Source organism: Adelges cooleyi, unplaced genomic scaffold (genome assembly GCF_023614345.1).
Source record: "Adelges cooleyi isolate 19-005CV unplaced genomic scaffold, UGA_ACOO_1.1 ACOO_flye_CR_arks_rails_tigmint_CR_PRNA_2, whole genome shotgun sequence".
NCBI lineage: Eukaryota > Metazoa > Arthropoda > Insecta > Hemiptera > Adelgidae > Adelges > Adelges cooleyi.
This window is the reverse complement of record NW_026095860.1, coordinates 822,956-839,571: the sequence shown is the minus strand read 5'-3', so window position 1 is coordinate 839,571 and position 16,616 is coordinate 822,956. Positions and strand designations below refer to the sequence as shown.

Genomic DNA, 16,616 nt, shown 5'->3' with positions numbered 1-16,616 from the left:
ATTGGACCGTTTTTTTTTAATCTAGGTATTCAAAATTTTGACTACACATTTTTCTCCGACCATCGTCGACATAATTTCCCAACAGTTTACAAATTTTCAATCTTTCAGTTTGGTCAAGATATTTTTAGCCAATTGTAAATATAGTTTTTATTTTGCGAAAACTAAAAAGAAACTCACCTAAGAAATTGGTAATAACTGTTAAATCCATTTATGAACTGTTCTTACTGAGACATAGTTTCTTTTACCTGATTACACCACCACTGAATTTTTAATGGTATTATTTTTACGAATATTCATACTTAAACATTAACACCTACATTGAACCTCGTTAAAATTAAAAAAGTCTACATCGACAATTATATATTATGAAATAACTTCATATTGAGCATTTGGCAAAATTACAAACAATGCTTCTGGTGGTATTTTATAAATTGTGTTTAAATATGCATGGGACGATTTTTAGAAAAAGATCCGAAACCTATTTTTATTACAATAGTATTTTAAAATGTGTCATATTTATTCCTTAAACGCTTCTTTTCAATTTTATGACATCTTGCACACTACAAACTAAAAACACCATCTACCTCAAATACGAATTTTTAATGTAACAAAAAAGTAGCAACATAAACAGAAAATACAAATGTTTGCCTGGAAAAAAAAAATTAAATTTATTAATTATAAAATAATTCACTTAAACACACGATTGGTCGATTAAGTTAAAATACATATCGAAACAAATTTTAATTTAAAATAGAAACATGTAACAAAAAAATCAACAGTTAGTATACTGTACACTATAAACATATTTTAATAAATAATAGAAACAATATAATAACCTACCTATTGTTAAAACGTGTAATTAATGCATCAAACAAATGATTAAAATATAAAAGTAGCGAAATTAATAAAAAAATATATTCATACAGATGAAAAAAAAAAAATAAACAAAAATAATCAAATGATAAAAAATAGTTTCCATAAACATGATTAGTCGGATAGAAATAAATATTTTAAAGTATAAATCAATTTTAAAATACAAACTTACACATATTAGTGGTGTATTATAAATAATTTATCTTTAAAAAACCACAACAGTAATTATTATAAAATACATTATCATATTATTTGAACACTAAATACCAATAGTAACAATATTATCTACTATTTTTCATGTGTAAATTATGGAACTAAAAAAATTATATTATAAAAAATTAAAAAACTAAACATTTTATATGGTCTGTGAAAAGAGGAGTTATAAGTCAAATAAAAAAAACGTCAAAGTCAAATGATCAGTTAAACGATGGTAAACATTAAAAAACTATAAACAAAAAAAGGCTTTTTTAGTGGTGTGCTTTTGCTTGATGTCTTTTCAGATTATCTCGGCGACCATAGGATTTATCACAGACTGAGCATTTATGCCGTACCCCACCGATATGTATGCGTTCATGTGTTCTGAGATGACATTGTTGACTGAATGTTTTTTCACAGACGTTGCACTTAAAGGGTTTCTTGCCCATGTGTATCCTTTTGTGAGTTTCCAGGTAAGATTGTGTATTAAAACATTTTGCACAGACATGGCATTTAAAGGGTTTCTCGCCGGTATGTATACGTGCATGTGTCTTGAGATGACATCGTTGACTGAATGTTTTTTCACAGACGTTGCACTTAAAAGGTTTCTTGCCCATGTGTATCCTTTTGTGAGTTTTCAGGTAAGATTGTGTATTGAAACATTTCGCACAGACATCGCATTTAAACGGTTTCTCGCCGGTATGTGTCCTTTTGTGGCTGTCCAGAGAAGACCGTCGACTGAGTGTTTTTTTACACACATCGCATTCAAAGGGCGTTTCGCCGGTATGCGTTCTTTGGTGAGTTTTCAGGTTAGATTTTTGACAAAAAGTTTTATTACAGACATTGCATTCAAAAGGCTTTTCGTCCGTATGAACGCGCCAATGTGTTCTCAGGTTTGATTTGAACGAAAAACTTTTCAAACAAATATCGCAATTGAATAGGCCATCTTTGTTTCGAGTATTGTAGTAATCCGTAGAGTTTGTGTCCATCTCGTTACGCGGATAATGCACACTGCAACAAAATAAATGAATTTAAGATCAATTATTCATAGCAAATATTAATACAGCTAATATAACACGTGTTAACGCACCAAACAAGCATCATTTTTAAGAAATAGTTTCAACGATTTGCCATACGACACATAATAGTGTTGTAATTTATCCGTTTGAAAATATTTTTACTTATGTTATTTTATAAAACTAATTTTTTATATTCTCAAATATACTACTACTAGCGGTAGGAATACTGTAAATGTTATTTTTTAAGAAAAAATAAATTAAATTAAGAGGAGTTGAAGAAGTAGGAAAGTACAACGGAATCATAGAATAATTAAATATTCATCTCGTCGAAAACTATAAGTAAATTAGCATTGATAATAGGGAGGACGACATCATTAAAAAAACTTAATTGTTTTATTTAGCATAAAAAAAAAATTGCAATAAAAATCGCCTTACTCATTAGTATTGTCGACTTCATTCTTTACCAAATACTCCTCTGTTGTAGAAATTTCATTTTTCGTGAACTGCACATCTAACGGTTTGGGTGCAATGACTTCAAAGGAGTGTTCTTCTGTTTCATCGTTTTCATGTTTAATTTTCAACATATTGTACCGCTTTAAAACTCTATAATAGACATTTAACATTAGTTGTATATCGGTGCCATATATGCATAAAGGATTAATACCACGACTTAACTACATAATTTTAACTACTTTTTATTTAGTACCAAATATTTGTAATAATAATGATATAATAAAGAAGACAGCTAATGACCTAAGTTGCCGAAGCTTGAATAATAATAAAAAAAAAGATTAATTTAGTTTACATTGTTTGAAAAATAAAAACCGACCAAATTTTCAGTGGTATATTTTGTTTTTTTTTTTTAACATTTAAAACTAAATTTTAATTTACTTAAATTAGATGAATAACACAAAACTACAAGTATGACTATTGACTTGTAGGTAAGAAGTCTAAACGATAAAGATTAAAGCTAGACGATAGACTATTTTGCCAACTAGGTTAATTTAATGTGGCGTTGATCCCGTGTTACTAGACACAACTCGACTCCGGTGTACAAAGCACCTATCTTTTAGGATACATGAGATTTTATACTTAAACAACTAAATAAACGATTGGCTTCTTTTTGGTATTAAAAAGTTATTTAGATGCACATGATCACTTACCAAACAGTTATTTCAAAAGAGTATATATTTTATTGAAAAATTTAACAGATCGATAATAAGTTTCAAATAAACTCTAATGTTTAATGTAATATAAACCCTTATGATTTCTAATAGCTTAAAGTGGAATAAGTTACTCAAGAGAAGTTCATATTTCTCTTTACTTCTTATAACGTCAAAAATAATTGTTTCAACAATATTATATTATTACTATTTTGAAAATTAATTAGGACATCATTAATTAAATTTTTTTTTTAATTACGGAGGAAGTCATAGCTACAAAAGCATAATTGTTTTATCTAGTAAAAAAATGGTAATAAAATTGACTTACTCATAAGTATTGTCGACTTCATTCTTTACCAAATACTCCTCTGTTGTAGAAATTTCATTTTTCGTGAACTGCACATCTAACGGTTTGGGTGCAATGACTTCAAAGGAGTGTTCTTCTGTTTCATCGTTTTCATGTTTAATTTTCAACATATTGTACTGCTTTAAAACTCTATAATGGACATTTAACATTAGTTGTATATCGGTGCCATACATGCATAAAGGATTAATGGCACGACTTAACTACATAATTTTAACTACTTTTTATTTAGTACCAAATATTTGTAATAATAATGATATAATAAAGAAGACAGCTAATGGCCTAAGTTGCCGAAGCTTGAATAAAAAAAAAAAAAGAATAATTTAGTTTACATGATTTGAACAATAAAAACCGACCAAATTTTCAGTGGTATATTTTGTTTTTTTTTTTAACATTTAAAACTAAATTTTAATTTACTTAAATTAGATGAATAACACAAAACTACAAGTATGACTATTGACTTGTAGGTAAGAAGTCTAAACGATAAAGATTAAAGCTAGACGATAGACTATTTTGCCAACTAGGTTAATTTAATGTGGCGTTGATCCCGTGTTACTAGACACAACTCGACTCCGGTGTACGAAGCACCTATCTTTTAGGATACATGAGATTTTATACTTAAATAACTAAATAAACGATTGGCTTCTTTTTGGTATTAAAAAGTTATTTAGATGCACATGATCACTTACCAAACAGTTATTTCAAAAGAGTATATATTTTATTGAAAAATTTAACAGATCGATAATAAGTTTCAAATAAACTCTAATGTTTAATATAATATAAGCCCTTATGATTTATAATAGCTTAAAGTGGAATAAGTTACTCAAGAAAAGTTCATAATTCTCTTTACTTCTTATAACGTCAAAAATAATTGTTTAAACAATATTATTATTACTATTTTGAAAATTAATTAGGACATCATTAATTAAATTTTTTTTTTAATTACGGAGAAAGTCATAGCTACAAAAGCATAATTGTTTTATCTAGTAAAAAAAAGGTCATAAAATTGACTTACTCATAAGTATTGTCGACTTCATTCTTTACCAAATACTCCTCTGTTGTAGAAATTTCATTTTTCGTGAACTGCACATCTAACGGTTTGGGTGCAATGACTTCAAAGGAGTGTTGTTCTGTTTCATCATTTTCAAGTTTAATTTTCAACATTTTATACCGCTTTCAAACTCTATAATTGACATTTATAGGACAAATTAATTACAACATTTTACTATTTTTTATAATAACAAATTTAGTACTACTAATGATATAATAAAGAATAATTTAGTTAACATGATTTTGACAGTAAAAAACCAACAAAGTTTTGAGTGGTATATTTTGTTTTTTTTTTAATATTTAAAACTAAATATTAATTTACTTAAATTAGACGAATAACACTAAACTACAAGTATGACTTGTAGGTAAGTAGGTAGTACGATAAAGACTAAAGCTAGACGATAGCCAATTTCGTCGACTACATTAAATTTAAGTGGCGTTGATCTCGTATTACTCGACTTAACTCCGAGTAAATAATAAGTAAACAAAGTAAAAATATGAGTAAACAAACTTCTATAGATTAAGATTTTAATTATTCACAAGCAGTATTGTAAGTTAATGAAAGACAAAACACAACAATAATGTAAATAAATTAGAAATACATAACGGTAGGTACTCACACAACGTAGAACCGTAATACACTGTCCAGGGGTGCTACATAAAATGTATGATAAATAAATTACAGGCAAGACAAAACTCAATTGTAACTCAAAAACGCAATACGTTAGGTATTTATCATAGAATTCGACCAAGTTCTTATGATTAAAATCGGACGCTTAGCAACAATAATGTAGTACTACCCATGTGCTTGTATCACCTGACATTTGGAAAAATGTGTATTCAGATTATTTTTGCAATTACTGGTCATTCAAACTGATTCAAACTTTTCACTGTTTGAATGACCAGTAATGGCAAAAATTTTCTGAGTGGTCCACGATAAAATAATCACTTGTATATATTAAAGTAGAATGTGTACAAGCACATCTCACTTAGCTTCAAAACACTATAATTATGATTTAACTTTATTTCTGTGCCATATATGCATAGAGGATTAATAAGTCGTCCTATTTTACCTATTAGGCCTGAGTTGCCGAAGCTTGAATACAATAAAAATAAATAAAGAATAATTTAGTTTACATTATTTGAAATACAAAAACCAACAAAATGTTTAATGGTATATTTTGTTTTTTTTTAAACATTTAAAACTAAATTTTAGTTTACTTAAATTAGATGAATAACACAAAACTTTAAGTATGTCTTGTAGGTAAGAAAACGATAAAGTTTAAAGCTAAACGATAGGCCATTTGACCGAATAGATTAATTTAAAGTGGCGTTGATCTTGTGTCATTCAACCGAATTTAGAGTAAATAATAAGTATTAAGCAAACACCTATAGATTATGATTCTATTTATTCACAAGCAGTAATCTAAGTCGATGAAAGACAGAAAACACGGCAATAGTGTAAATAAATTAGAAATACAAAACGGTAGGTACTCACACAACGTAGAACCGTAAACCGCTGTCGTAAAGGGCTGCTACTTAAAATGTATAATAAACAAATTACAAAAAAAACTCAATTGTAACTTACTAACGAAACACGACACAATACGTTAAGTATTTATCATAAACTTCAACTAAGTTATTATGATTAAAATCTAGAAATTCTCACGAATCGGTCCCGTAGCAACAATAATGAAAACAAATTGTTTCTGTGGCGCTAAATCGAATTCAGCTAGTTATAATTCACAGAAAGGAGAGATTACAAAATAAAAGTTCCAATTATTAACAAAAACAAAATTTGTATTTTATGTAGGTTTATTAACGACAACTACAGAACAACGCTAACATTTTCTAGACAGATTTGTGATAGTGTGTGTGTTTGTGTGATAACGAGTGGTTGCCAAAGGAGTAGGTACACCGCAGCATGGAGATAAACTGTCGCGGGTTTTAGAACACATACAAATCAAAATTCCCAATTTTGGTTTCCAAGCTCGTTGTAAATTTACCTTCATCGACATCCTAGAAAATGTATTAATGCGTTTACCTAAGTTTTTATTCGTCATGGAAACCCCTTTCGCCGACTTGTAAAATTAGTGTTTAATATTATAATTACATAACAAAAAAAAAAAACGGCATGTGCTATCTTTTTCCCAATATTTTTTCATACAATGTAATAACTAATATAAGGTACTACGTTACGGTTTTTAATTTATTCGGGGAACGTGACCATTCTGATTTACTACTAGCCGACCCTAAATATAAGTTTTTTACTTTTAATCAAATATAAAAACTATAACAAATCACACTATTTTTTGAAAAATATAAAACCGAAAAAATTAAAGAATTACATAAAAAGTTGTCTAGGGGACTATTGTAAATAGTAAATAATAACAAAAATATTATTATATTCATAAATTAAATAAGAAAGTAAATTATATAAATTTATAGATTCCTCGAAACTTTTGAATAATGTGTTAAATTTTAGAAAGTCGAATTAATCTGTAGTAAATATACATAATGCGTGAATGTATAGTCTTTTGTTATTGTTAAGGTAACAGTTTTCTGTGAGATAAATTTGTACAATTTTTTTTCAAATACAGATGAGACCATTTTATCAGAATGTGATCATTGGATATGGCCATTATGGCCAGACACATCACGCCACTTCACTCGCGCGATATCTAAAGCATATAAATATAGTGTGTAGAGTCTTAGTTCAAGCATAATACAATTGTTTTGCTCTATAACGCTATTGCTGGTGAGTTTGAAAACAATTTTTTCATAATATTACAATATTTTTTTTTCAACGTGTATTGGATTTGAAAATTAAACTGCTATATAAATTTTTGTTTTGATTTCTAGTATATTTATTCTTTAAGTTCTCCAAGAACCAAAAATCAAAAATGGGCGCAGAAAAGGTATCCATGAACATCGTTGTGGTCGGACAAGTGCAATCCGCCAAATCAGCCAAAATCGTCAACAAGGCCCAACCCCAAGTTTCTCAACACAATATGGTAAGTGCAAAATTAAGCCGATTTTTTAATGTTATATCACCTTTATTTAGATATATACCAATTAAATTATTAACGATAATATTCCTTTTTAAAATTACTTATAGCCAAAATCACCAGCTTGTTTTAATACTTGAGTACACTTTAGCTTATAATTTTAGTATTTTTAAATTCTATTCAATTTCTAAGCTTAAAATTTCCTAAGTTTAAAATATCAACCTTCTCAGACAACTCAGAGTGGTTCCTTTAGAGCCATATTTTTCCCTTTTAATTTACACGGTTTTTTCATTTTAAAATCGTCACAACTTCAAAACTATTTTTTTTTTAAATTTAAAAAATAAATTCTTAAAGCTAACACTTATTGTACCTTTAAAATACCTATATGTGAATTGGTAGTTTTTCTTCGTATTAAAAAAAAAAATAATCCTTTTTAAACAGTTAAAATTTTTTTTTTTTTTTAGTAGTTAAATTTAAATATTCTCTTGAGTTGTATTATAAATGCTAAAAAAAAATACAGTGTATTGATCAACTGGTAGATTATTTGAAAACGTGGTACAAATCTGACTAAAATGAGGTGTAAAACCGCTCTCCTGTAAAATTGCCTTTTTGTATCTACTTACTATATTTAGTAATTAAATATCATTCTATAATATTATATATATGTGCCTTTTTTCTTACTTAAACTATCACGTTTGATCTTTGTTGAGCACAGTTATATTTAAAATAACAAAATTTTATTGTGTTTAAATCTCTGTAGAAGTCCATCAATGTTGAATCTATTATTTTATATAATATTTAATACGGATCGTTTAGATATTTAAAATTATTTCACTTGTATTGTTTAATTGATACATTATTAACTAACGAATTATATTTTTTTGTTCCAGAGCTGTTAATTCAACTCATATAATATGCCCACCTCAAAAATGCCATAGACCAATCCGATATATTATGTGCAATGAATATAAACTTAACTTGTAGTATTTAAAATCAATCAATAAACTGTCTTTTCCGTTACATGATACGCAAGTTTATTTGTTTTACTTGTAATACTGTATTTTTTTGTCAAATAAGAGACATACTGGTGTATTTAGCACGAGGAAAGTATTTATTAAATTTAGCTATTTAGTACTATACACTATCCATTTTTCATACAATCTTCTTATAACTTTACAAAACATATTATTCAAGTTATAATTTAATTGTCCCTTCTTATTTTTGAAGTTAAAATATCTCTCAAGTGGTATTTAATAATACATTTATTCTTTATCTATGATTATTATTATATTTTGTTTGGTTCTTGTTATTATTATTATTTTGTTATTACTTGTTGTCAAACTACCGACAATAATCTAATGACGAATAAAAAAAATGGGTTAAGCGTCAACTGTGTAAAATATCAATAAGTACAAAAAGCGCCTCTTATTAGCTGCGTTTTTGAAATTGTCAACAACTTATTAGCAAATCAATATTTTCAAAATTTAACGTAAAAACATTTAAATTTAGACAATTTTGATTATGTATATTTAAAAAAAAGTAGCGGTTGCCATTTGAAAATCAAAAGTTGGTGTCTAGTTTTCGAGGAAGGGGGGGAGATACACAAAAATAAGTCTTATAAAATAAGTTAGTATTTTAAACACACAAACAAATAGTTAAACATTTTTTTTTTTTTTGAAAAATCTGAGCAGTTTTTGAGTAAACTAGTGTAAGGCGTTAAAAGAATCACCCTGTATAGATAGGGGGGGGGGAGTAATCATGGCTGTAGGTGAAGTTTAGTTTTTCTAAAATTTTACAAATACCCTATGATAATAACAACACTTCAGTTCTTAAATCAACATTCAATATAATATATAAGGCCTATTGTGTCATACATAATATACAACCGAATTATTACAAAATTTATATTATTTCTTATTACTAAATATGAAAACACGTTATTGCCTGAACAATACACGTGCACGATATTATTGTTTTTGTGTACTAAAACTTAGCTTGTACAGAGAGGCATCTGTTCCTTGGAAGTTCAAAAGAAGCTGTTAAGAGTCAAAAGAATTGTAATTTTTGTATTTTGGTTGATAAGACATTTTAGTTTTGTTTTTAGCCAAGGATTGAAAACGTTACATGTTGCAGTATATTATCTTTAAGGAAAGAATAATGATGGCACTTGTTTCTTTCATTTTGTTTCTTTAAAGTCTATTTTAAATTTACTTTGAGTTCTTAAGTTACGCGAATTACTACACATAACTTGTTTAAAGTAACCAAACAAAATCCACCTTGACTAGAGGCCTCCAAAGTTGCTATCAAAAAACCTAGTTTGTAGTTTTGTTTTTAGCCAAGGATTGAAAACGTTACATGTTGCAGTATATTATCTTTAAGGGAAAGAATAATGATGGCACTTGTTTTTTTCATTTTGTTTCTTTAAAGTCTATTTTAAATTTACTTTGAGTTCTTAAGTTACGCGAATTACTACACATAACTTGTTTAATGTAACCAAACAAAATCCACCTTGACTAGAGGCCTCCAAAGTTGCTATCAAAAAACCTAGTTTGTAAAGGGGGTGAAAACAAAAAAAAAGATTGGGAGAAATTGAGATCACATTATATAGCAAAAAAAAAAAAAAATTCAATTATTAATTAAACTTAGTGAGATATTGACTGGCCCACGATAAAAAAAATTACCCTTTATTTGAACAAAATGTGTTATTCGGAATGGACTGTTATTAGAATAATCTGAAGGTCGAAAAACAATTATGATAAGCAAAGATGAACATTTTACAATATACATCCAAGTATACACAAATATAAGTAATTATATTTATTTTTAGAATGAGGCTCGAATCATGGATATCGCAGTTTAGTTGGTACCCATATAATTTGTTGTCTACCAAAAACAAATTGTTTTTTGAAACATATTCTGTTATGTTAACAAAATAAAAATAAAAATACATTTTTAAACGTGAGTTGTAAAATGGAACAACTGTTTAAATGCAATACATTCTGGGACGAGGAAAAAGGTGATAAGCACTCTCTTCATTAGAAAAATCTCTTTATTAATAAAATACAAATTTACTTAAACGGGTGAATATTATTTTTACAGGTAGACAGGTATATGTAATAGATATAATATTTAATATGATTGGCAACAAAATATGGTATTTGGAATACATTGTTATTAGAAAAATCGGAAGTCTGAAACACAATTATGATAAACAAAGATGAACATTTTACAATTTACACATATCAGTAAGCATATATGTTTTCAGAATGCAAAACAGATGTTGGATACTTCATGGATCTAAAAAAAAAAAAATATTAAAATATTATGGAAAAAAATCGTTTATTTATAAGAAGCAAACACATGGATTTTAATTCAAATTAAGATTGGCTTCTTTATAAATGTATTAAGTACAAGGTGGTTTCTATTTAAAGTTAAATCTTAGGATTTACTCCATTTTTTTAATATCGGAATAAATTTTAATTTAAAATATCGCACATGTATAAAACATTCGTTTGTAGAAAACAACTTAATATAATAATTTAACAATTTTCGGCTTTATTGAAAATAATTTTAAAACTACTATAGTATCTTTGCAAATCACAAAAACTTATATAATCCTTCAACTTACAGTGATTTTGAAAACGAAAGATAAAATTGCATAATGAGTTACATTTTTATAACCTACATAAGTTTTATTTAACCTATATAAGTATTTTTTAAGTCTCAAAAACTTACTCGCCGGTGGTGGTGGTGGTTGTATTGGAAGTGGTGGTGGTGGTGGTACATACACTGATATATGATAATGCAAATCAATGTGGTTAAAATCAAATATAAGGTATTAAAATTAATTTTAAAAGTAAAAATTATTAAATAGTATATTCAAAACCTACAGTTAATTAACTATTATAAAGCACTAGTAATTACTAACAATGACTTTTCATTGTCCTAAAAAATTCAATTTACTGAAATTGCAGTGTTTTTTTTAACACAGTGTTTAACAATGCAAACCTATGTTATCATTATGCACCAGGGTTTTATATACATTTTTAAAACAATTTAAGCCCTTAATTTTATTTATTTTATTTGAATAAAGCTGTATAAGTTTTATTAAAATCTCAAAAACTTACCGCCCGGTAGATCGTCTTGTCCTGGTCTTTGCGGTGGTAAATCGCCTGGTCGTGCTGAAACACCAACAAAATAATTCAGATACTTGTTTTTCCAATTTAATTTTTAATTTTCTAGAATCCTTACAGGTGTAATAGTTTTTAGTTGCTTATCTAAAGCGTTTAAATTAGTGTTGGCCACTAATTATAGTTTCTTCACTAGACATACAAATTTATATAATAATATACTTATGGACATGATAAACTTATTTTTATTATTAAAATGTGTAACATTTTATACACATTTTCAGCTTTTTTGAAAATAAGTTTAAAATTGCTAGTATCTTTGCAAAGGACAAATACTGTTATTATCATCCGACTTTTTACAGTCATTCGAATAACGATTAATTTAAATGTATATTCAATTACACTTTTGTAATTTATATAAGTTATAGCAGTTTTAAAAACTTACGGCCATTAGGTTGCATACGTCTAGGATCAGCTAAAATTTCGAAAAAATTACTTAAATATTTTATTTATCCCAATGCATCATATGGCTCATTGTTCTAGGGCTTAGTACACAGTTGTTTTAATATGTATTCATTTTAAATGGATTATTAGGTAGATATTTTTCTACATTAAAAAATAAATATTAAGCTAGTAAAAAACGTCAATTTTATTACAAAAAAAAAAAAATGCAGAAAATTGTTAATTTTTGTTTGTTTTCGAACGTCATCTAATTGATGTACATTTTCATGAGAAATAAATCCGAAGGTTATAATGAATCAAAAATTGACATTTTTCTAGAAACAAATGTATGACCAAAATATGGTAGGCATATACACAATGTGAATTTAGGCTACTTATGTATTTGAAAAAATAATGTTCTTTAATTTGTTTGGATTATTTTGGCCTTGGTCGTTAAATTATTTTTAGTTTTTTTCTTGACACTTTATTTTTATAATTTACTATCTTCAGCCATTCAAAAATATTTATTACAAATCAGATTTTTATGTAAAATAATATCAGCTTTCTGAAAAAATATTGATTTTTTACATCAATATCATTAAAATTGAGTTTATTAGCTAAAAAGTTGTTTTTTTTTTCGTATCGCCTGAAAATTGAGAATCATTCTAAATTATTTACATCCGACAGCTGAAGAAATTGTATATAATGTGTACATAGTTTCAAATAATTGGGATCTCCATAAAAACGCTTAGAAAACAAAACGGAATAAGGTATAAAAAAGGGTAAAATAGAAGTAAAAATTCATAGAAAAGTCGAAAAAAACGACTACAGTATTCGAAATATTTGATATAATTAGGTTGGACGAAGATACTATAAAAAAAAAAGTTATAAAAAATGATATACTAAAAAAGTTTTTTATACCTTCCGGAGCGGATACACCCGACATCATTATTAATAATATGGTGGCTACAATATAAATTATACCATTCAAATTCATTTTATTGAAGTAGGTAGTTATTATAATTAAACACCAAGAATTTAGAACACTATACTAAAGCAACAGTACGTTTGATGCCTAAGTAATGGTATTTAGCATTACTGTATTTTGAATCAATCTAACGTAGGTAAGGCATTCACTTTTGCGATGAGCCGTTTTTCTTTTGTATATTTACCACCGAGCCAAAATCGTCTGTATCTTAATATTTTTTTCTAACTGTATATATGGCGTTCACCTAACACTTTATATTCAACGGCGTAATGTGCACATAAGTTTTACAATAACATGTTTTTTTGGGTTACGGAATCAATCATTTTTCGTAGCAACCAAACGGCGTAACGCCATTTTAGGATGTACAGGGTGATCGATTTAACGTCTTACACTCAATATTTCTTGAGCAAATTGCAATTTTGTAGTTTTAAAAAAAAAAAAATGTTATTTATGTTTTTTTTTTACAACATTAGGAAATTACTAAACATTTAACTAACATCTAACTTAGTTAGAATCAACTGTGTCACCAGAAAGATTAAATAGCTTAGCCATTTTAAGTATAGAGTGATCTATAATCAAAAAAATTATTAATTACGATGATATTATTAAATCATTTCCATCAAATCGTTCTCGCACACAATTTTAGAAAAACCCAAAATAAAGCTAATACTTTTTGGTAAAAATGATAAAGTTATAAACTTTTTTAATACTTTTATATTAATACTGTTAAGTTGTTTTTTAATTGTTACAAACAATATGTCTGAGTTATATATTATATTTATGTACCTATGTACCTACTACTTGAAAATGCAATTTATAAAATAATATATTTATTGACAGTATATTTAAAGCGGTTTAAATCTCTTTAAGTATTCGTTCACATCAAAATGTTTTTTTATAATGTTCATTTTTTATTTTTTATGAACTTCTCCAAAAATTGCTGTAAACCGCTTTTCTAAATTAAATACTAGCTGCGCCTGTTATATTTTATAAAATGTGTTTTGATCTTTATCAAACCCTTTAGGCCTATCAGTTTAAGAATACTAAAATGATACTTCTTTAATCAACCACTTAATGTACTGTGCTGGTTTCTGAAATAACTAAAAAATAACTATTTTTATCGGCCAAATTTAAAATTAAATGTTTAATGCTTGTAAGCAAGCGATAGAAACATTTCCTTTTTCATCGGCCCATTAAAAACTTAACCAAATTGAATTAACTAAAAGCTTAAACTTAACAAATTTTTTTTAAATCAATAATTTTTTTATTTCTGATAAAATATTTACAATAAGTAAATTAGTTAGCTATTTAGAAGAAAAAGAGATTGCAAAACAGTCAGTGAATAACATGAACAAGGAATCTCAAAGTTGAGACGCCAAATAAGATTAAAAAAACCATTAATTTTAGTAGTTCTCGAGCCAGTTCTAGACCAGTTTCTTTTAAGTCGTCTTAGAGGCAGGAATGGAGTGAAACATTTTGAACACACTAAAAGGCCCTTTGTGATTATTCAGAGGCATACGGATTGAAAGTCTCGAATTGTTTTGGTGTTAGAAGGTTTTGCTGATCACCAGATAATAATACCATAAGTGCATATTTGGTTCAAAAGTGTAGTGTAAAGAAGGAGCTTGTTTTTATTTGGTATTTTTGAGTGTAGACGAGGTCGAAGCATATCTAGTCGATAGTTGAGTGCTTTGCGTTGTTCATTTAAATGTGGTGACCAGGTTAGGAGCTCATTAAATATTAAGCCTAAATATTTGATTTGAGAGCATTGGGAGTTTCATTTGAAGACACAGTGTGACTCGAGCTGATTTTGTTTCGTTTAATTTTATTTTACAATTTTTTAGCCAGGCATCTAGTGAGGCCAGGTATAAATATACTATGTTGTATATGTAGTGAGAGAGCGAGAATTGTGAAAAAACATATTCTGGCTGGCCACAACCACATTGGTATTGGGTTGGCTTAAATAAGATTTATGTAAGAACAATTCAGAGTACGAAAATTAATCCTACGTATTTCAATTTGAAAAGTACTTTGATTTCATATTATTTTTCAACGCGTTATCGTGTGCTAAATTCCATGTTTGTAAAATTGTTTTTGTGGTTGTGTATTGATTTAGAAAAGTGTTTTTGCGTGGGCTAACACTCACATGTTATTCACTTCGATACGAACCCGAAAAAACGCCAAAAACAATGATAAATAATTGTGTTTTTACACCGAATACTTCCAAATTTGAAACCTAAATTTGGGCCTCTGGTTGAAGAGTTCTGCAACGTTGAGAAAAAATCGATTTAGGTAGAATAAAAAAAAAATATTATAAGTATATCATAGTAAAGATATCCAGCTGGTAAATATATCTAGGTATATCCAGTAAAAAACCAAGTTTTGTACAAATATCTATGGTATTATTAGCATTTTGAGAAATAGGCTGGAGGACTATCGTTGGTAATAGAAATTATCAATGTTTTTTTGTTTAAATTTCAGACACTTAAAAAAATATATGTCTAAGTCAATGGTAACGACATTGTTTTTGGTTTGGATAAATTTCTTATTTAGTGAATATGGTGTATGACTATCAGGTAACTGTTTGAACAAGCCTACAAAACACCACATCAAAATAATATGTTTTCTTCTTATTTCAATGAATAACACTTAAACTGTGTTTTCGTGTAAGAAACTAAATATAACATTTTTTTGAAAAGTAATAACAATAATAAAACCATATATTGTTTTCAAAAGGGTTTAAATGAATTAAAAAATAAAATAGTCAAATTATTCATGACCTGATGCAGACATTTTTAGGTGCCCTTAATTTTTACCAATTATTGCAACTGTAAAAAATATAATTCAGCAAAATTCTAATGGCCAAAGTTAAAATGATGTGCAATTTGGGGTTGAAGAAATGTTCAAAATTGTACAAAACTATATGTATAGTGAGGCCACAAAATAAAAACATGAATTCATGACACTTTAATAATTGTGTAGCTAGAACATCTTAATATTATTTCACAAATCTGGAATATTCTTTAAACATAGTACCTACTACCTACCGATAAACATTGACAAAACCAAAACACATCATAAACCCTTTCCACTAAAAGAGATAGACATTTCTTCTTTTTTTCTCTTTTTCAAGCAAAGTTTTAGGGATTTAAGTTTGAAAATTAGACCGGAGGAAGATCTAGAACGAAACTATAACATGTACAATTTTCTCAAAAATCTGCAGTGAAACTTTTTCCTATTAAGGGCAAACTCCAAAAAAATAGGAAATCGTCTAGCTTTGACCGTGGTCAATTTCTAGGTTTCCAGACTAGGAGCATAATTTTCAATAGGTGCAATGCTCTTATCGATATTTGTATTTGATAATAATTCTCGTAGACCTGTGACC

General features: G+C 27.6%; 1 protein-coding gene and 1 long non-coding RNA gene across 3 annotated transcripts; one reads left to right on the top strand and one right to left on the bottom strand.

The window, feature by feature from the left end:
* Window positions 1-1,069: 1,069 nt before the first annotated feature.
* On the bottom strand, window positions 1,070-6,970 carry LOC126833236 (zinc finger protein OZF-like). 2 transcript variants are annotated; one of them, XM_050564447.1, is made up of 5 exons: window positions 6,163-6,969; window positions 4,630-4,797; window positions 3,579-3,746; window positions 2,523-2,690; window positions 1,071-2,079 (listed from the first exon to the last, which is right to left on the bottom strand). In XM_050564447.1, exons 2-5 carry the CDS (start codon window positions 4,776-4,778, stop codon window positions 1,341-1,343), a joined length of 1,224 nt encoding a protein of 407 aa, XP_050420404.1. In that variant the 5' UTR covers window positions 4,779-4,797; window positions 6,163-6,969; the 3' UTR covers window positions 1,071-1,340. The 2 variants fall into 2 exon arrangements, with proteins under 2 accessions (XP_050420405.1, XP_050420404.1); XM_050564448.1 differs by lacking the exon at window positions 3,579-3,746 and having other exon boundaries at window positions 1,070-2,079; window positions 6,163-6,970.
* A 336-nt stretch (window positions 6,971-7,306) lies between these two features.
* LOC126833239 (uncharacterized) lies at window positions 7,307-8,692 on the top strand. Its single transcript, XR_007684917.1, has 3 exons — window positions 7,307-7,422; window positions 7,527-7,678; window positions 8,563-8,692. It is a non-coding gene; the product is annotated as an uncharacterized LOC126833239 (long non-coding RNA).
* The last annotated feature ends 7,924 nt before the right edge of the window (window positions 8,693-16,616 follow it).

Excerpts from the sequence above, each read along its gene's own strand:
- LOC126833236 (XM_050564447.1), bottom strand. The coding sequence starts at position 4,778 with ATGTTGAAAATTAAACTTGAAAATGATGAAACAGAACAACACTCCTTT. Across the intron at positions 3,747-4,629 it reads GAAGTCGACAATACTTATGA|AGTTTTAAAGCAGTACAATA; the intron begins GTAAGTCAATTT and ends TGTCCATTATAG. Across the intron at positions 2,080-2,522 it reads GAAGTCGACAATACTAATGA|TGTGCATTATCCGCGTAACG; the intron begins GTAAGGCGATTT and ends ATTTTGTTGCAG.